Below are 20,918 nucleotides of genomic sequence, written 5' to 3'. Positions count from 1 at the left end.
ACACGGCCGCGCCAGCAGCGCACCACAGAGTGAGGGGAGCACCTGGACTGCTATTGCCGGCCTTTAGCGAGACAAGGGGGTGAGGTAATATCGTTTATTGCACCAACTTCCGCGGGCGAACAGCCTGCTCCTCTTGGGCGAGGAACGGAAAGGCCAGAGCAGCACGAGGAAGAACAGAAATGAGGAGCGTGCCAAAGGGCTTGTCGCCGCTGGGGCTGTTGGCGCATGGATGTGAGCCACTCCCAGTAGATATGCTGGCTGGGTAACAAGTGATACACTCTGGCACAGGTGAGCCAGGGAGGAGAAGGCAGAGGCCTGGGTAAGAGGGCATGCAGCTGTGCCTTGGGGGGTGTGTGACGTTATTCATAAAAATAATCCCTCCCTCTTACCTAGTGCTTTTCCTTAGCAGCACAACCCCTCCCCTATGAGGTGGGGCAGGACTCTTATCCCCTTTGAACAGAGGAGAGACTAAAGGCCATGCCCAAGGTCACATAGGAACTCGGTGGCAGAGCAGGGAATTGATTCCTGGTCTCCCACTGCCTCAGTTAGCGCTCTGACCACTAGTTCCCATAGCCTTGTTTGTAAAATGACCTGGGGAACAAATAAGTTAGCCAGTGATTGTTTCTTGAGGCTGTGAGTGGGCGGGATTCATCTGTCTGATGCCTTTGATTTTTTTTGCACAAAGAAAGGGAGTCTATTTTCCTGGGGAAAGTTTCTCCCGCTGCTTCTTCACTGGGTCTTTTTCCCAGCGCAGGCAAACTCTTTTTGTTGTTGTTGGTTGTTTCTCAGATCTCCCCTAATCTTTCATGCATTGCTAATCCCACCCTAGCTGTTCCCAGAGCCTTTCCTGGGAATGAGATTTCATGCCTGTCTCATACAGGATGTGGGTGCAGGAATTTCCACGCCTCCTCTGTACACAGGGTTGTGAACGGCAAACCCCCAGCGATACAGCCTGGCTTAATTGAAAACGTAATGAGCTGCTAAATTGGGATGTTTCTTAAACATCTTCTTAGCAGCCGAGTGTGTTTTTTCTCACACCCCCGACTTGTGGAGTCACAGACGTGCTCTCGCTAATTAAAGACACGCTGGGTGCCTAATGTCTGTGTAACCTCTGTGCTACACATGCTTGAGCGAGGCCAACACCTATCTCTGCTCTTCACTAGGGTCTGTGCAGCTGGGACTGACATGAGCAGGAACAGCGTGCTGAATCCGTGCACAGACGTGTGTCCGGCCAGGGGCTCGCAGCAGAGTCAGACATACGTGCGTCCCCAAACCAGGCAGACGTTCTCACGTAATCATGACCATCTACCCAATACTTTTGAGAGCTTCCCAGCCAGCTGATGCAACTTGGTGTCTCTCCATGTGGCCTTCAATATCATTCAACTCTACCCGGGCCTCAGCCAATGAAAAGAATCCCACAAAGTCAATGGGATTTGGTGTGCCGTATTTGTTACTCCTTTTCTCAGTCTTTCTCCTTTGTCCCTTGCGGTTCCTCTGGGTGTCTGTCCCTCTGTCCTTGTTCTTCCCCTTCCCTACTCTCCTCCACAGCCCGTTTGCTCCTCCCTTTCTCTTCCTCGGCCTCCTCTCACTTTCCCTCTTTCGAGAGCGTGCGCTTGCTCTGACCTCCACAGCCTGCCGAGTTTCTTACGCAGGCACGAGCGCTCACAGTAACAATGAGCCCTTATTCAAGCGGGCTCTTTCCATGCAAATTCTAACTGCAGAAACTTTTCTGGTGCATAATTAAGGCAATTAGTGGAAGCTTGCTTTAATGACACACCGTGCGCTCAGTTGATAAGGGGTTCTGTCATCAGCCACAGCCAGCCCAGCTGACTGGAGCTTTGCTTTCACCTCCTCCCTTGGCGGGGATGATGGATGCACATCACTAGCCACCGCTGGCTGGCTCTGAGGCAGGACTCCACAAATCCTCTCCAAGCTCAGGCTTATCTGCCCTTCCCTTGAGCTGTCCATGTGACTCTCCCCAGATTCCTCCAGGTATTGCCCCATAAGAGACAGTGGTGCCTTTCAAAGGCTCCCTGTATACCCATACTGGCGATACTCAAGGCGGTCCCTCACCTGATCCAGTCAGAGGACTGGACGGCCAGTTGGCACATGGTCAGGCGGTGTCGGCTGGAAACCAGGCCCTGAAAGAGAGGATGCAGGGAGAATCAGTGACGCTTTGTGCAATGTCCTGTGGGGATGTAACATCCCAATTCATCAGTTAACCAGCTAAACATTAGGTTAACCTAACGTTTAACCACTTAACCGACTAAGCAGGATCCTGGGGGGAACCGCTCCAGTCTGGCTGGCGTAGCCCCCAGCCATTGGGGCTCCCATTCCCAGACTCATGCAGGGCTGCCTGCCAGTTCCTGGCCCCAGTCGTGTGGGGCTGGCTGCCGGCGCTGGCTCCTGGCCCCAGCCTTGTGGGGCTGGCTGGTGGCCCCCTGCAGGGCCCTGTGGGGCTGGAGCAATCGTCCTTAGTGGCAGGCTGCTCCCACTGCTGCTTATCCATTACCCATTCACACCCCTAATATCCAGTGCTCCCTAACTCTCTGGGATGACTCAGTTTTGTGATCCCCCCCCCAAAAAAAAACCTCGCCCAAGCTCTCCTGAATGGCCAAAGGGACACCAAAGGGAGTTTGAACACCCATGTTACTCATCAGCACAAGGCGGAACCAAGCAGCCTCCATGCAATTGTCAGAGCCCCGCTTCTCTCTAAATCCTGTCTGGCCAGGGGGCCAGTATTTCCTCAGATCTTTTTGATCAGGCGATTTCTGCAGCTCCAGTATAGAGACTTCCCCATCTTTCGATTTTGTTCTCCCAAAGCTGTTTGTAACAGCTTCTGTCCCAGGACTGCCAAGTGCAAGCACTTGGAAATCATGGCCCAGGCCCCCCCAAACTTATGAGATTGGCTTTAAACGCAGTACTTTTAAAAAACCCTTATTTGCTTTCTGATGTCTGAGCCTTTAGGGATCACATTGTCCAGCTTCCCTCTGTAACCACAAGGGCTAGACGCTCGGGAGGAGGGTTACATGAGCATTGAGATTTTCATGTACTCACACGACTCCAAGTGCTGCAGCTTTAAGAAACACACTAGACACCGGGTAAAATTGCAAGAGCTGTCCCCGCATCAGGTTAATCAGAGCTGTTAATAGGTACCATCTGACCCACCCAGCTATTCCTCTGCTCAGATTCCTCTGGCATCACCAGAGCAGCTGTAAGATTTCACTCTCCCTGAGTCTCGGCTTCAGAGCCAGCATTGCCTGGTTCCCCTGGGTGTTCTTTGAACTAGAAGGCCTCAGAGCAAACGCGTTCTCTCATTCGCATGCCCTGCCTGCTTCCTGCAGGTTACGCTGGCAATATCACAGAGGAAACAACGAGAATTTGATCAACCAACCTGCTTCCCGTAGGAGTCATGTACGGGTGAGACAATTCCACCGATCACAATGAACCTTCCCGTCTTGTGGAGATAATCCCGGGCTCTTTCTAATGAAGGAAACAAACAAAACAAAGAAAGGGGGGAGGGAGGATCAGTTTGCAAATTCCACTCGGCAAAGCCAAACGTGAGTGAGCGTTGAGGCAGATTTGAAAACCTGGTCTCAATTTTTCATACACAGTTTGTGCAAATCCCGGAATTGGTGCATGCACGTAACTGCGTGAGCAAAATTCACCATGAAAAAGTGGTGTCTGGATTGATGCCCCTGGGAAACTCTGTCCCTTTGCCTTGAGGGTAATAATGAGGATATTAAATGCAAACTCAGGGCTCAATTCTTGGCTGATGTAATTGAGCGACATGCCATTGACATCCACAGAGCTGTGCCCATCAACACCAGCAGAGATGCTGGCTTTGTATATTTCAAAATACAGGACTATGTAGCACTTTAAAGACTAACAAGATGGTTTATTAGATGACGAGCTTTCGTGGGCCAGACCCACTTCCTCAGTCTGGCCCACGAAAGCTCATCATCTAATAAACCATCTTGTTCGTCTTTAAAGTGCTACACAGTCCTGTTTTTTGTTTCAGCTACACCAGACTAACACGGCTACATTTCTATCACTATTCTGTATATTTCAGTAATGGAAAGGATCTTGATTTAAATGCACAAAACCAAAGTGCATTTGTAATACAATGGCGAAGAATGCATTGATCTGCTAGAACTCCAGGATAACCTTATACTACACTACTACCACCAGCTAATGAAGATAATCTCCTCGCTCAGGGCAGGGAGGTGTGACCTGCAGTGCTACACATCAGGAGTGGATTTCAAAGCCAGTTCATCACCCAGCCCTGTGTGTGTGTATGTGTGAGGTGTCTGTGAGGGTGCTTGTTGTATATTCAGTGTCCCCTTTGACTTGCTCTGCCATGCCAGCCTGGCGGAGCTCCTCATGGCACTGAGATTAATTGGATCCAGGTTAATAGTGAACACGTCGGAATAGGAAATCATCAATTGATCCCTCTCCTGTCACCCATTTCCAGCCCCTGACAAACCGAGGCTAGAGACACCATTCCTACCATCCTGGCTAAGAAGTATTGATGAACTTAACCTCCATGAATTTATCTAGTTCTTTTTTGAGCCCTGTTAAAGTCCTGGTCTGCAGAACATCCTCTGGCAAGGAGTTCCACAGGTTGACTGTGTGCTACGTGAAGAAAAACGTCCTTTTGTTTGTTTTATACGTACCTGCTACCTATTAACACAGCACTTACCATCTGAAAGGCATTACTGGTGTGTGTGAAATGGGCTACTGACTCTGCCCCATCCCTAGTAGAGAAAGGTGTATATATCATGGAAACCCCTGTTAGAGACCAGGGAATGAATGGGGTCTGGAGGCTGAACTTCCGATCTGACCCCTGGACTTTGTCATTGGTGACAGTGTGAGGGGAAAGGTTGCTTTGCCCCAGTCACTGCTGTGAGGCCAGGTCTGTGATTAAATCCAGCCCCTCAGTCGTGGGGGCAGCCAGTCTAGCGCTAAATTCATTTAACAGCACAGTCACTTAAATGACAATGCGCACAGCAGAGTGACCTGCCTCACCGCAGCCTTGCAGGGTAGAGTGCAGGTCACTGTGGCAGATTGAAAATGGGCCCCGGATATTTCTGCCTTGCCTGTTGGCTGCTTTTACTCTCTCTGGCACGGTCTGTGCAGGTGTGTTAACGGGGCTGGTGAAATTGTTTTAAAGTAAAATTTTTAAAAACGCCTGCGGACACCACTTGTCTGGCAAGTGGGGGCTGTTTTACAAACTACATTTCACATGGATAGGAAAGGCAGTGTGGTCTAGTGGGTCAGACACTGGCTGGGGGCTCAGCAGATCTACTCTCTATTTCTGGCTGTGCCACTGACCCACTGTGTAACCTGGGGCAAGTCACTTTACCCCTCTGTGCCTCAGTTTCCCCTCTCATCCTTTGTATTGTCTATCTCACTATAAGTCCTTTAAGGCAGAGACTGTCTCTTATTATGCATCTGTACCGTGTCTAGCACCGTGGGGCCCTGATATTGTGGGAGCATCTAGCTGCGACGGTGATATAACTAACAGTCTGTGACACGTGGTCTAAATAACATTAGTAGGAATTATGTTTTAAAACTGTTCTGTTAGCACATTTGGAGTTACAGAGGAGACTGGGCCTTTGGGTTTCTGAAGAAACTGTGCATAGACTCCATTAAAGGTGTCATCACACCCAAGACAGGGGAGCACAGGACTGATTGGGGCAGGCAGTATAGGGCACAGACACTTTGCATATTAAACAAACTCTTGTGCATCGTGTACGCCCCATCTACAGGGATGGAAGGCAGCACGCTGCACTGCTCCTGCTTTCCCCATACATGCTGCTAAGGGACATGCCTTTGTGGTCAAACTGTTGTTAATTTGCAGTTCCGGCTGCAGCTCTGGAGGGATCTTCCCCATTCCTGTTAGCACCAAGAGTCAAAGCTTAACATCTGGAGTTAACAGCCGATTTGTGTCTGCAGTAGAAATGGTCTGGCACTAAAAGGGAAGGGAGAGGAAAGATACCAGCTGCTCTAAGAAATGGCTATGCAGAAATCACACAGATCTGCCCCTGGGGCGTGTCCGTCATTGTGGGGGCTCACGGTAATGGCCAGGCAAGTCCCAGTCCTGCAAGTGGAGATGTGCTCTAGCCCAGGGTGTGCCTGCCTAGTCTGACTCTAGCTAAAAAGAGCCCTGCAGCGCTGGGCCTAGCCTGCAGCATGGGACAGCAATGCAAGTATGGACCCCAGGTATCGGGGGGCTCTGAGCTTCTACATCGCCCCTGCAGTGGTTAGCCATGCTAGCTGGATCAAAGCTAGCATGGGTGAGCCTGCCTGAGCTCTAATTACACCTCCTAAGTGTGTGAAACCCTGTTGCCAATTCAATGCCCTGGGTACACCAGCCCTAAGATGGACAGAGCGATTCAGAGTAGCATGTTAGTCCTAGCCTCTGAGTGTTGTCAGGCTGTTAATAGATCCCTCTTCTCGGCAGGGTATTTCAGCGTTTTAACAATCCCGAGCATTTGCTTCCCAGGTGCCCCTGCCAGGGTTATCTGGACATGGGAACAGCTTGTGAAAATCTGTCGCGTGGCTCCATGGCCTGTATTCTTTCTCTGCAGGACGAGGGAAACTGGCCTTGTGCTTATCAGGAGACGTGGGAGTCGGATCTGGGTTCTGTGCCATGCACTTGTGGGACTGTGAATAAGGTGCATCTCGCCGTGCCTTGTCCACCTGCTCTGGGTGGGAGTGGGGAATGCTTAAAACCTTACAAGGGTGGCCTGAGGCTCAGTTCCTTACAGTTTATGGGGCCCTACACCATCCTATTAAACTGGTGCTCCTGTGCCCGACTGCCTCTGAAGATTTCCCCAGGTGCCATGCCTGCAGGCTGTGGCAGAAAGATTTGGCTGCTAAAGGGAAGAAGAAGAAAGGAAAGGCGCCCAGAGAGGGGGAAAAGGCAGAGCAGTTTTGCGTCCGAGGTGCATTAGGCTTTGGTGGATGATCATTTTAAAACTCAGCTGTGTGCGGCTAAGATTGCAAGGAACTGAGGGGACGTTATTGGGAGGCTTGATACCAGGCAGTGGAGCGTTGGGAATTAAGGCGGCACCGGCACTCTCTTCACAACTTTCAGTCTCCAACGGTCGATTATAACCGTGCAAATGCATTTTCTCCTGAAATTCTGCATTAGAGGCTCCTGCCCAGGTGGTGTTCTGACGCCGCATTTCTAGTGAATCAGTTGAGATGCTGGGTGCATGTTTTAATGACCCAGGCGCTGACTAAGTCAAGCGTGTTTCTGTGCTCCTGGAATTCCTGAATAGCTTTGATTTCAGCACAGAAATTAAACTGGCGACGTGATGCTTTGTTAGAGCCGTTCTTCGCTCTGGAGCCTTGATCGTGCATCGCTTCCAGCTCCGTCCCTTGGCATAGCCACAGCAGACGAGATTGCTTTGGAGTTGTTCTGCCTTTGGATGATCATTTATCTGCCCCAGCACCCTCCTGGAGAGGGTCCCGCAGGGGTCTGTGTTGGCAGCTCTGTCCTGCAATGTGCCTGTGTTGGCAGCTCTGTCTTGCAATGTGCCTCAGAGAGCCAACCAACCCAGCCGCGTGGCCCGAGGTGTCATCCGAAAAGCGGGGATACTTGCGACCGGGTCATAGTCTCACCCGGTCCAGGTGTGGGGTCTCTGCTGTCTGCCTGGCTGGCAGGACTGGCCTTAGCATGAGGCGAACTGAGGCGGCCGCCTCAGGTGCCAGACTGTGTGTGTGTGGGGGGGTACCACTAGGACCCAGAGTGTAGAAAATTGTGTCTGCTTCCAGGGCAGATGTATTCTCTCTGCAGTACCATGAGAGGAGTAGAACAGGAAGAAGGCAGAATTGAGACTGTGACGGTCTGACCCTGGCCTGCACTCGGGGGAGAACTGCGGGTACAACCCCCCCCCCCGGAAAACCCGGGAGGCACGCCCCTGCGGAGTCCCCGCTGGGACACCGCATTCCCCGCACTCAGTGCAGGACAGAAGCAGGTGGCGTTTCCTGGCCGCCCTGGCAAGCCCGAGCACACCGGGGGCGGGACAAGCCGGAACACAGCCCTGCCGCCTACGCTGCGACGTAGGACGGCCGGCAATGCCGGGAGTGAGACGGACACTGGAGACGCGAGCCCTGGCGGGCCATTTAAAGCTGGGACTGGGGCCAGAGCAGGGAGGAAGACGCCAGGAGGGCGATCCCTCCCCCCACCGGCTGAGGAACGAGACCCGGACGGCGGAGGAGGACGCAGGCAGGCTGACACAGGCCACCGCTGGGGAGGTAAGGGCCGAGAGGCCACGGTCCCGCCAGAACAGCGTGGGGGAGGCTAGGAAGCAGCCCGTGGGCTGACGCGTTACGGGGTGGGACCCCGTCAGCCAGGTGAGGGCTGAAGACCCAAACCCTTAGGGCCCCAAGCTGGGACCCGGTGGAGATGGAGGGCCTGGGTCCCCTTAGCCACCCATTCTCCCTCCTTCACTTCCTTGGTTCTGCCAAGCGATATGCACCGGAACCTCAAGGTACGTGGGCTCGCAGGGCTGTTACCCCGGCGTGGGAGGGTTACCTGCTCGCGCCCGAACTAGAAGCCGTCAGAGACCTTTCAAAGTTTTGGCCCAAGCGAGGGGGCATGAGGGCGTCATTTGAGCTCCCCGCATCAGGTGCCAAAATGTTGTGGGCCGGCCCTGCTGGCTAAGGATATGAGATGGGAAGGAGGCATTGCTTGTTGGAAGGAGGAAGAAGCAGAAATGTCACTCCCTTGTCAGCCCAGGGTGTTCCCAGATGATGCTACGTTGTTGACCATGAGCTGAGTGTGGAAAGCAATGTCTTGGTAGCAGTCAAAAGTGGCTGCTTGCGCCCCCAAAAATATTCCTTCCTCCTCCTCCCCAGTCACAGTGAGGGGTGTCGGATAAGCGTTGAGGGGATCCGTCGTCCCAGGGTGCACAGCGCTGGGCTGTCTGTGTAGGCAGGATACACAGTGCATGCACCACCAGACTGGTACTGTCCCACCAGCAGCCTGCGGGCCGGATGCTTCCCTTCACGGAGAACACAAAATGGCTCCCTGTGCAAGGTGTAACCACATGTGCACCATGAGTGCACGCTCACACGGCACGAGGGCCACCACGTAATAGAGCAAAATTGTGTCCTCTGACTACGTGACTTGGGGTACAAGAGCAACTCCCTGACACAAGGGGCCTGGGTTACATAACTGAAGGGCTGACAACGTGGGTGTCCAAAGCAAAGTTCAGGCTGTTGCCATCTTTAATTCAGACTGGCTGTCCCTCCTTCCCCCTGCAGCTCAGCCTGGCAGACAGTCACTCCCCAAAGGACTGGCGAGCACAGCCGGAAGGTAGGGTGTGGGATAGTGGGTCTCTAGGGATGTTGACTGGGGGTGCTGGGCTGTGAGAGGGTAGGGAAGGTCTCTGTGTTGGGGCACTAGGGAGTGGGGGTACTAACTGGGCTGGGTAGTTGTGGTGGGGCTGTGGGCACAGGGTGCTGGGCAGTTGGGGTACTGTGCGGGCGCTGAGCATTTGTGACAGGGTGTGGGGTGCGCTGTACATAGCAGGTGTGGTGGGGAGGGCTCTGGGTGTAGGAAACTGAAGGGGCAGGGCTGTATGGGGCATGCTGGCAACACAGGGCTGGGTGGGGTTGTAAATAGCGCCCTCATGTGGGGTTGGGGGGAGGGAGGAGTGTGGCCGCCCCTGCCATGCCATGCTCCCGGCCAGCCCCTCACTTTGAGCCCAACACCCTCCCCACGCCATGCTCCATTGCCCCCACAGGGGGATACAAATATTTTGGTGCCAGGCCCACAGAAGGTTAATCTGGCCCTGATTCACACTGCCGGGGGGAGGCGGCGGAGGCTGAGGTGCCTCTCTGGTCGAGGGGGGGCTGGCTGAGGCGAGTTTTTCTCAACAGGGAGGTTGGGAAGCGGCGTCTGCCAGGGCGGTATTAGCAAAGCAGTTCTCACTGTCCCTGTTAGCTCCAGCCCCGACCATCACCAGCCAGGCCAGAGCCCTGGTGCTCTGGGACAAAGCATTGGCTGTTGAGAGGAAACAGGAATCTCCACAGCCTGTCATCTGAGTGAAGAGGAGGGGCAGAGCCCCCCAGGATAGCAGATGTGGCTGGTACTTTGAAATGCAGCAGAGCCAGGCCAGGCAGCAGCAAGCATCCTTTGGAGGGAGGAAATCCTGCCTAGGGGGAGTTGCTAGTGCAGAGCAGAGAGGGGCTGCCAGGGTCAGACGGCACCTTCGGGGCCTGGAGAGCGATGGCGCAGGCGCATGACCAGAACAACTGCTGCTCAGAGATAACCCCCCGGAATGCAGCCAGCAACTCTCTCTGCTGGCGGGGATGGGCTAGTCATGGGATCAGATCGCGTCTCCCCTTCACCCAGTGCAGTTCCCTCTCGCCGGGCCTGGGCATTGTGCTGCGTAATGTCCTGCCGGGCAGGGGGGTCCTGACAGGCCTCGCCCAAACACTCCCCACTCGTTGGATTGCTTCCGCTTGGTTCTACCTGGCTCTTACGCGGCGAGACGGGGCTGGAAAGGAAGACCTGGGAAAGCGGTTTCTTTCCTTCGGTTGCCCAAAATGACCCAAGCTCCCTTGCCCTGCAGAATTAAATGAGCTGCCTCTGGGCAGAGAAATGGAGCCAGATCCCCAGCTGGTATAAACGGGAGTGTCTCTCTTGGAGGATCTGGCCCATGGCTTCCTTTGCATTACACTCTTGGCACCGGTGCAGAGCAGCAGTTCCGTTCTCCAGGCGCAGAGGGACACGTGAGATAGAGAGGAGAAACGCCTGATGTTTATTGCCTCCCTTCCCTCTTCTTTTCATCTTCTTCCTTTCTTCAGAGGGAAGTAGATGGGGGTTGCTGCCAATATAAAGCCAGTGTCTACAGTAGTAGCCCAATGGCTATGTCACTTGGGAGTCAAACCAATTCCAAAGTTGCTTTGGGATTGATGGTATGAAATAAGGGATCTGCCTCTTGGATCTATTTCAGTGGCCCCCATTAGCACTGACATTCATTGTGTGCATTAGAAAGTATCTTTCTCAAGGAGTGCGACCCCATTTGTCCCCAAAAGTTCAGCCTCTGAGAAGTGGTCTCGTTTTGTTTTGGTTGGAAAGAAAAGATCATTAAATCAGGCCAGGGCTACACTGGCGGAGAAAATCAATGCAAGATACACAACTCCAGCTATGTGAATTGTGTAGCTGGAGTTGACATATCTTGCACTGATTTTCTGGGGCGGCCTCATAGCGGGACGTCAATGGGAGAAACTCTCCCGCCAACTTCCCTTACTGTCATGAGGAGTCCTGCAACGTGAGCGCCCTCTGAGTTTGATTTAGCATGTCTTTACTAGACTTGCCAAATCAAACCCCGGAAGATCAGTCGCCAGAGCGTTGATCCTTCAGTAAGCGAAGACATGACCCAGTTCTTTTTTCCTTTGAGCCAGGGCTAGAAGAAGGGTGAACTTAGGTTGGTGGCTTTGCCCTTGTCAGTGTTCAGTTAGAACAAAGAGGTCCCGTTTTGGAAAAGTGTCTAACTTAGGAGCCTACAGCCAAGATTTTCAAAAGCAACTAATGAATTTGGTGCCAGCATTTCTAAGTGCCCAGGCAGAAATGCCTGAAAGGGCCTGCAGGGCAAAAAGCACTGAGCCTCTGCCCTCTAAGTATCATACCTCTTTCAAGCATCTCCGCTGGGGCACCCCAAAATGGAGCCACTCATCCCTGATCTCTTTTGAAAATCTTGGCCCAAGTCCCAGCTCGCTTTTGAAAATGGGACTTAGGCTCTAAAAATCTCTGAAGCGCTTTTGCAAATTTGACCCTGTGAAGAAGGTTGTGATTTTAGAATCAAAGAGCTGGAAGAGACCTCAGGAGGTCATCAAGTCCAGCCCTCTGCCCAAGACAGGACCAATTCCAACTAAATCAACCCAGCCAGGGCTTTGTCAAAGAAATCTACTAGGTGCTCCAATCCCAGGGAATTTAAATGTAATTCACCTAGGGGCCTTTGAAAATCCCAGCCTTAACCTTTATGAGGATGCGAGAAAAATATAATATTGTAAGAACATTTTCCTTTCTTCGGAGTCTCTTTAAAAATTAAAACCTTTTTTTGACAGTGCCATGTGTTATTGCTAAACGCTGTGACAGTCCCTTCTGGATTCTAAATCTCACTTTTGAATAATGTAATAACATTTAACATTTATCTAATACCCTCCATCCCAAAGGATCCTAAAGCATTTACACTTGGCATTATAATCAACCAATCTTTGCATAAATATGGTGCATAGCCAGGCAGGAAACCTACAAAATGCAGCCCCTGCAGGGTGAAATGCAGCCGCTTTTTAAAAGTGCATTTCAACATAGTACAACACTTTTGGACAGGAACTGCAGAGGAATCCCAGATTAAACAAACAGCAGAGCATATTTTGGTGAACTCGATACAATTACTGCATCTGGAATTTAGGCAGGAACCTAGGTCTAAAACCTCTTCTCTTTCAAAAGCACTCTGGGATCTGTAGCAAGCACAAGTAGAAGTACTGCCAGCTGCAAGTGTTGAAAAATCACAAGACTGGCCTAAAAATCACAAGATTTAAAAAGAATATATTTGAGGCTTGTTTTCTTGGCCCTCTTATCTCTGAGCCTTTTGGGTACAATCGGGTTATGCTTTCCAGCATTTCTGCGCCCCCACGGCAGCTAGAGACTTGTTTTTATTTTAAATGAAGGTTGAGATTCTCACTAACATGACTCCAGAAGTTGGGGCTGTAATAAAAATGCCCAATATCATAAGACTTGCAATAAACACGAGAAGAGCTGGCAACTCAGAGTGGCCAGGATTTTAGTTTTATGTCTCACCCTGTGAACACCCCCTTTAGCAGCCCAGCACATTCTAGCGCTGTTCTGGGCACATGGTGTCAGTGCTAGTCCTGAAACAATCACCAGTGGAAGACCCCCTGCAAAACCAGTTTTTCCGTAGAGTGTTCCTTCCAAAGGTTTATCAGGCCTCCCACCTTCTTAAGGCTTGATGTCCCTGCATCCCTAGGAGGTAGGGATGCATGCAATGAATTATTCCATGGCCATTAAACTGACGACAAATGCAGCCACTATGTTTTGGGCTTCTCCCTGCTCCTCTCCTGGCTCTGCTGTGGCTGCTGTTCGATCAAAGTACACTGACGTCAATTGCTGATGCTCTGACAGCTACGCTCTGGCACGATGCGCTGCTATGCAAATTTATTATTGTTAAGCAAAGCCAATTCTGCCTGCATTTTACCCCTAAAAGAAACCATTTTAAAAAAACTAAGAGAAAAGCAATCAGTGTTTGCTAAATGCAGAGGAAACTGGTAGACATGGAGATATGACGATGGGATCCGATCTCAGTAATTTGGCATATCTTCAAGCCAAAGGAGCTGTAGTAATTTACGCCAACTGAGAATCCTGTGCCAAGTCTTTAAGATGCTATTTCAAGGAACAAAAATCACTTCTTGTTTTCCCCTTGCTGCTGGAAAATTAGCTACAGAATTGTCTTGGCTCTGCTGTTTTCAGTTGCTTGTTCTGTTTGGATTCTAGCTGTAGCACGTCTTAGCACTGAGGTAGCTTCATGCTGTCAATAGCAGTCCGGTTGGTGTTGCTAGGAGCTTGGAAGCTGTTCCTAGGACGCCAGAGTGGTGCCCTCAAGAGGGCCTGCCCTAGTCAGATGTGTTGGAATAGGTTGGGAGGAACTGCGAGAATATTTTGCACTCTAGTGGTGGGGACAGATGGGGGCACAATAGAAGTTAGGAATGGCAAAGTGCGACTTTGGTCTTTGGCTCCATTCCCAAACTACCCTGGAGTGCTCCCTGTGCCCGTTGGCTCCTGTGCAGGCCCATCTAATGGGGATATGTCTGATGTAGAGCTGGTCAAAAGTTCAATATAGGAAAAATACAAAAGATTTTTTTTTAACAGATTTTCACCAGTGCGGCGTGGCACGCCTCAGATGCTGGTAATTCAACAGTGAAGTCCATTGTAATATTAGCACAAGGCCTTAAGGAAGGGGGAAGTATTTCGCTGAGGGCACTTTGACACAGCCAAGGTGTCACAAGACTTGAGGTAGACACAGGGCTTCCCCTTCTGCCTGGGGCTCCACCCCTTCTTATGTTGCCCAGAGGCCTGGCAAGTCTCTCTGGTGTGCACATGATCATTGGTTTGCAATTTTGGCTCCTAGGAGGCTAGACGTGCCCTGCAAGTGATCTTTGCCCTTCCAAAGCATCCAGCATAAGACAAACGCATGGGGCCTCCAAATAGGGGTGTTCCCCTGGGATGCAGATAGGCCTGTGCATGAAGAGGAGTGCATCCCTTTGTAGAAATTTACTCTGGCATTGGAAATTATGAGTGTCTGGACAAAGGGGTCTTTTGGTGGGCTGGAATGTAGCGTCATGAAGAAATCAGATAGCAATGATCCTCCATGGATGGGATGTGGCTTCAGAAAAGAATCACAGAAATAGAATCATAGAACTGGAAGAAACCTCAGGAGGTCATTGAATCCAGCCCCTTGCCCACGGTAGGACCACTCCCAACTAAATCAACCCAGCCAGGGCTTTGTCAAGCCGAGACTTAAAAACCTCTAGGGATGGAGATTTCACCACCTCCCTAGGTAACCCATTCCAGTGCTTCACCACCCTCCTAGGGAAATAGTTTTCCTAATATCCAACCTGGACCTCTCCCACTGCAACTTGAGACCATTGCTCCTTGTTCTGCCATCCATCACTACTGAGAACAGCCTCTCTCCGTCCTCTTTGGAACCTCCCTTCAGGAAGTTAAAGGCTGCCATCAAATCCCCCCTCACTCTTCTCTTCTGTAGACTAAATAAACCCAAATCCCTCAGCCTCTCCTCGTAGGTCATGTGCTCCAGCCCCCTAATCATTTTGGTCACCCTCCACTGGACCCTCTCCAATGCGTCCACATCCTTTCTATAGAGGGGGGGCCAGAACTGGACACAATACTCCAGATGTGGCCTCACCAGTGCTGAATAAAGGGGAATAATCACATCTCTGGATCTGCTGGCAATGATCCTCCTAATGCAACCTAATAGCCTATTAGCCTTCTTGGCTACAAGGGCGCACTGTTGACTCATATCCAGCTTCTCATCCACTGTAATCCCCAGGTCCTTTTCTGTTGAACTGCTACTTAGCCAGTCAGTCCCCAGCCTGTAACAATGTTTGGGATTCTTCCATTCCAAGTGCAGGATTCTACACTTGTCCTTGTTGAACCACATCAGATTTCTTTTAGCCCAATCCTAAAATTTGTCTATGTCACTCTGCACCCTTTCCCTACCCTCCAAAGTATCTACCTCTCCCCCTAGTTTGGTGTCATCTACAAACTTGCTGAGGGTAGAATCCATTCCCTCATCCAGGTAATTAATAAAGATGTTGAACAAAACCAGCCCTAGAACTGATCCTTGGGGCACTCCCCTTGAAACTGACTGCCAAGCAGACATTGAGCTGTTGATCACTACCTGTTGGGCCTGACAATCTAGCCAGCTTTCTATCCACCTTACAGCCAATTTATCCAATCCATACTTCCATCAAACCCAGCCCTATGCATCATGGCAGAACTAAGTAAAACTAGACCATCCCTGACAGTGTTTGCCCGATTTTTTTTATTTAAACACTTCCAAGGATGGCGGCTTAATTACCTCCGGGGGAAGTCTATTCCAGAGCTTAACCACCATGATAAAAAGTTTTTCCTAATATCTAACCTAAATCTCCCTTGCTGCACATTAAGCCCATTGCTACATGCCCTATGTTCAGTGGACATGGAGAACAATTGATCACCGTCCTTTTAATAACAGACCCTAAACATATTGGAAGATGGTTAACAGGACCACACTCAGTTTTCTTTTCTCAAGACTAAACATGCCCAGTTTTTTAAGCTTTCCCCATAGGTCAGGTTTTCCAACCTTTGGTCATTTTTGTTGCTTTTTTTCTGAACTTTTTCCAATGTATCCACATATTTCCTAAATTCTGCTGCCTAGAATTGGACACAGGGTCCTCACTTTCAGTCTCTTGCCTACAAGATGCCTGTTAGTACACACAGACCCATATTAGAATTTTTTGCAGCTGCATCACATTAAAAATTAATATTCAGTTTGTGGTGCACTCGAACCCCTTATCCGTTTCAGCGGTACTACCACCAAACCAGTTATTTCCCATTTTGTAGCTGTGCATTTGATGTTTCCTTCTCAAATGAATTACTTTGCTTCCTGTTTATTAAATTTAAACTTAATGATTCCAGCCCAATTCTCCAATTTGTCAAAGTCATTTTGAATTTTAAACCTGTCTTCCAAAGTGCTCACAACCCCTCCCCGTTTGGTGTTAGGAGCAAATTTCATAAGAAAACTCTCTTCTCCCTTATGCAAGTCATTAATGAAAATGGGATAGTACCCCATTAGAGACACCCTCCCAAATTGACAGCAAACCATTGATAACTCCTCTTCGAGTATAGTTTTTCAACCAATTGCACACCCACCTTATGATGAATTCATATACACCACATTTTCCTACTTTGCTCATGTGCATTTCACGAGGAACTATGTCAAAAGCCTTATTAAAATCAAGATATACAATGTCTACTGATTCCCCTCTATCTGCTAGGGCAGAAACCCTGTTAGAGAAGGAAATTAAGTTGGCTTGGCCTGATTTGTTCTTGACAAATCCAAGATGATTATTTCTTACAACCCTATTTGCAGGTGCTTACAGGCTGATTGTTTAATGCGCTGGTATCTTTCCAGGTATTGAAATTAGGCTGTCTCAGGGTATGTCTACACTTGCCCCCTAGTTCGAAGTAGGAAGGCAAATGAAGCAGACCGAAGTTGCTAATGAAGCGCAGGATTTAAATATCCCCCACTTGATTAGCATATTCACGGCCAGTTGCCATTTTAAAAAGCCGGTAGCCCGAATTAACTCGCCGCGTGCAGATGCGGTAGTCTGATCCAAAACCCTTCCCTCGAATTAACTGTTACGCCTTGTGCAATATTTAAATCCCGCACTTCATTAGCAACTTCGGTCTGCTTCATTTGCCTTCCTACTTCGAACTAGGGGGCAAGTGTAGACATACCCTAACCTATGATTCCTCTGGTCCTCTTTGTTCCCCTTTTTAAAGATAGGCACTATGTTTGCCCTTCTCTAGTCTTCTGGGACCTCTTTGATCTTTCAGAAGCTCTCAAAGACAATTGCTTCAAATAGATCCTTAAGTACCCTAGGGTGAATTTCATCAGGCTCTGCCTACTTGAACACAACTAACTTATATTCTTTAAACTGCTCTTTATTTTGGTGTGTGTTCCTTCACCTGGTTGTTAATATTGTGTTGGGTATCTGCTCATCATTAACCCTTCCAGTGTAGGGCGTAGGCTGAAGCATAACAGGCTTTAAGCAACTCAACTTTCTTGATGTCATCAGTTATTAGCTCTTCTTCCCTGCTAGGCAGAAGACCTAAACTCTTCTTCAGCTTTCTCTTTTTCCTAATATATTTTAAAAGCCTCTACTTATTGCCATTTATCTCCTTTGCCAGGGTTGCTCATTTTGTGCGTTAGCCTTTCTGATTTTGTCCGTACATGCTTCTGCTGTTCTTCTGTAGACCTTCTTAGCAATTTGAACAGGTTTCCACTTTTTGTAGGATTCCTTTTTGATTTTCGGTTATTAAAGAGCTCCGAATTGAGCAATATTGACTTTGTACTATTCTTCCGATCTTTCATTTGCGTTCCAATAATTTGCAATTGTGCCTTTAATACAGTCTCCTTGAGGAACTTGCCGACTTTCCTGAATTCCTTTCCCCCTTACATTGTCTTCCCAAGGCTTCTTATCTACCAGTTGCTGAAGACTGGTTTTTGAAGTCCGTGATTCTTACTCTCCTTCCTTTCCTTAGAATCATGAAATCTATTATTTCATGATCACGTCATCCTAACTGCCTTTCACATGATTCCCTACCAGTTCCTCCCTTTAGGGGAGAATCAAGTCTAAAATGGCTATCCCCTGCTTACTTCCTCAACTTTCTGGAACAAAACACTGTCCCTAATACCTTTGAAGATGTTATGGGAAATTTTGTGTTTTGTGGCTTTACTTTTCCAACAGATGTCTGAATAGTTAAAGTTCTCCTATATCTACCAGGTTTTGTGCATGGGAGATTTTTGTTTGTTTTAGAAATGCTTCATCCACCTCATCGTTCTCATTTGGTGGTCTACAGTTGATCCCCATCATGACATCACTCCAATTTTTAAGCCTTTTTTTTTATTGTAAGCCTCAGACTTTCAGTTGATCTGCCTTCCACCGCCTTCTGGACCTAAGAAACAAGTGTGTATATCTTTTACGTATACTCCTTTCTTTTTTCCCCGCCTCTCTGTTCTGAACAAGCTGCCTCCCCCACACCAATATTCTAGTCAAACGACTTATTCCACCAAATCTCTGTGATGCCAATTCAATCATAGTTTATCTTCTGATGCTTCCTGTTTATCTTCCATACTGCCTGCATTTGTGTACAGGCATCTAAATGTTGATTGGATTCCCCTACTGATTTTCCTTTTGTTGCTCTTTTGACTCTATTGTAATTTTCCATGTCTTTCCCCTTCTTTCCCCCTCCCCCCCAAGATGCAAGGAGGTGCTTCTTTAGATCTCATAGGATCGCTGGCATATTCCCATTGGTGGGAGGGAATGTCTATTTTCCCATTGCAGGTCCCATTGTAGCACGTTGGTAAAGTAATGTGGGTTCCCAAGGTGACGTGGACTTGCGGGGAGGCACAAGATGTTCCCATTTCTTGCAGTCCTGTAATCTCTTTGCACTGTGTGCAGTTTCCCACCCAAAGCTGGCCTCCTATGGCCTGTTGGTGAGTGACCCACTCTGGGAGGTGCAGCACCCATCCCTATAGGTTCCATACATTTTTCCCATAGGATGAGCCTCGAAGGAGACCAAAGCAGTCTGAGAAAACTGTAAGGCCCAGTGGCTGAGGCGGCCTCTGTTGCAATCCAGAGCAGTTGTCAAGTGCGTGGGTAGCTGGGAGGTTAGTTGGTATCGGAGGTAATGGACAAAGTTCTTGCAGGGGTCTGTAGCCAGCAGATCCAATCCAGCGGGACTGGGTCAGCCGGCTAGAGAGGCAAGGTCTGGCTAAGGAGGCAAGGCAAAGTCACATGAGGCAGCGTGGCCAGGTGGTCTAGGCAGCAATCCACAAGCAATGGCCTATTGTTCAGGCAGCTTTCTCTGCCTGTGGGGGCCTTTATATAGTCCAGGCATCCAATGAGAGAGCTGCCTGTCCAGCCAATCAGGAGCCAAGGGCGTGGCTCTTATGGGTCTGTAGTCCTTTAGTGCTAAGGCTGTTGATCAGGAGGGGTGGGTGGGTCAGTGCACTGCAGGGGCTCAGGATGTGGTTTAGGGCAGTGTTTCTCAACCTTTTTTTTATGAAGTACCCCCTTTAAAAAGTTATAAGTACCCCCAGTACCTATGGTTTTCAGACACAACAATTTTTTTCTACCCTTAAAACACATTTGTTTAAACAACTTAATCGTAGCCGGGTGGGCAATGAAATGTTGGGGTGTAAAAAGTACAAAAATAATAAAGCGCGATAAAACTCCAAACAAAAATTCAGTTCTCTCCAAATTTCAGTTGTGTTGACGTACTCCCCCAGCCTTCTCTCAAGTACCCCTAAGGGTACTGGTACCACTGGTTGAGAAACACTGGACTAGGGAGCTGCCAGGCCTGAATTCAATATGGGGTCCTGAAAGTGGGGGGCTCAGAGGCTGAGAAGTGCACTAAGGCTTCAAATCCCATTGGGGAAACTGACCATGGAGAGTCAAGGTGCTTGCAGTGCTTGTTCTGCCCAGCAGAGGGCAGTAGTAAGAATTCTCATTTGTAAGGCTTGGATCACTGTTACACTGATAGAGATGTAGCCGTGTTAGTCTGGTGTAGCTGAAACAAAAAAACGGACAATGTAGCACTTTAAAGACTAACAAGATGGTTTATTAGGTGATGAGCTTTCGTGGGCCAGACCCACTTCCTCAGATCAAATAGTGGAAGAAAATAGTCACAGCCATATATACCAAAGGATACAATTAAAAAAATGAACACACATGAAAAAGGACAAATCAAATTTCTAATAAACCATCTTGTTAGTCTTTAAAGTGCTACATAGTCCAGTTTTTTGTTACACTGAGGATGTCCGTGCAGCGGTGGGGGTGGGGGCGAGGGAAACAATCACTTGATTTAAGATGGACTTCAAAACCCGGGTGCTGCTGGGGGCTCTGGGACGGCTGTTTTCCTCCAGGCCATGGAGTGATCTCCAAAGGCTGGGGCTACATCTACATTGGCAAGATTTTACGCAAATACTTTTAATGCAAGAGTTTTTGCGTTAAAGTATTTGTGCAAGAGAGTGTCTACATTGGCGTGTGCTTTTGGGCAAGAGATGTGCTTTTGTGCAAAAGCTTCCGTGCCGGTGTAGACGCTCTCTTGTGCAAGAAAGCTCCAATGGCCATTTTAACCATAGGGCTTCCTTGCACAAGAAATTCATGTTGCCTGTCTACACTGGCCTCTTGTGCAAGAACAGTTGCACAAGAGGGCTTATTCCTGAGTGGGAGGATCATAGTTCTTGCGCAAGAAGCACTGATTTCACACATTAGAACATCAGTGTACTTGCACAAGAACTCCCCGCCAGTGTAGACAGGCAGCATGTTATTGTGCAAGAGCGGGTGCTTTTGTGCAAAATCATGCCAATGTAGACACAGCCTGGAAGAAAAGCCCTGGCTCTTCTGTCAGCGCTGTCGTATGTTTCTGGCAGCGCTCAAGCCCCCTGGCTGTGAAAAGAGGGACGGGCTCTGGAGGTTACCCAGTTACAGTGGGTGTCTGGGAAGGATGGATGGAGGCCTTGTGCTGGTCATCTCTGCTGGTGAGGTGGAGAAAAGCCCTGTCAGCAAAGCAGGCTGGTTCCAAC

General features: G+C 49.3%; 1 protein-coding gene across 1 annotated transcript in view; it reads right to left on the bottom strand.

Annotated features, from left to right (window-relative positions):
• Positions 1-20,918, bottom strand: part of NMNAT2 (nicotinamide nucleotide adenylyltransferase 2) — a 77,211-nt gene that overhangs the window by 21,300 nt on the left and 34,993 nt on the right. Inside the window, exons 2-3 of the mRNA XM_075936783.1 lie at positions 3,395-3,483; positions 2,074-2,141 (exon numbers count right to left, since the gene is read on the bottom strand). Coding sequence (XP_075792898.1) covers positions 2,074-2,141; positions 3,395-3,483 — 157 coding nt within the window. The remainder of the gene's footprint in view (positions 1-2,073; positions 2,142-3,394; positions 3,484-20,918) is intronic.

The sequence above is a fragment of the Pelodiscus sinensis genome, chromosome 9 (assembly GCF_049634645.1).
Source record: "Pelodiscus sinensis isolate JC-2024 chromosome 9, ASM4963464v1, whole genome shotgun sequence".
Classification (NCBI taxonomy): domain Eukaryota; kingdom Metazoa; phylum Chordata; order Testudines; family Trionychidae; genus Pelodiscus; species Pelodiscus sinensis.
Note: the sequence above shows the minus strand (reverse complement) of the source record. Positions and strands in the feature narration are given on the sequence as shown.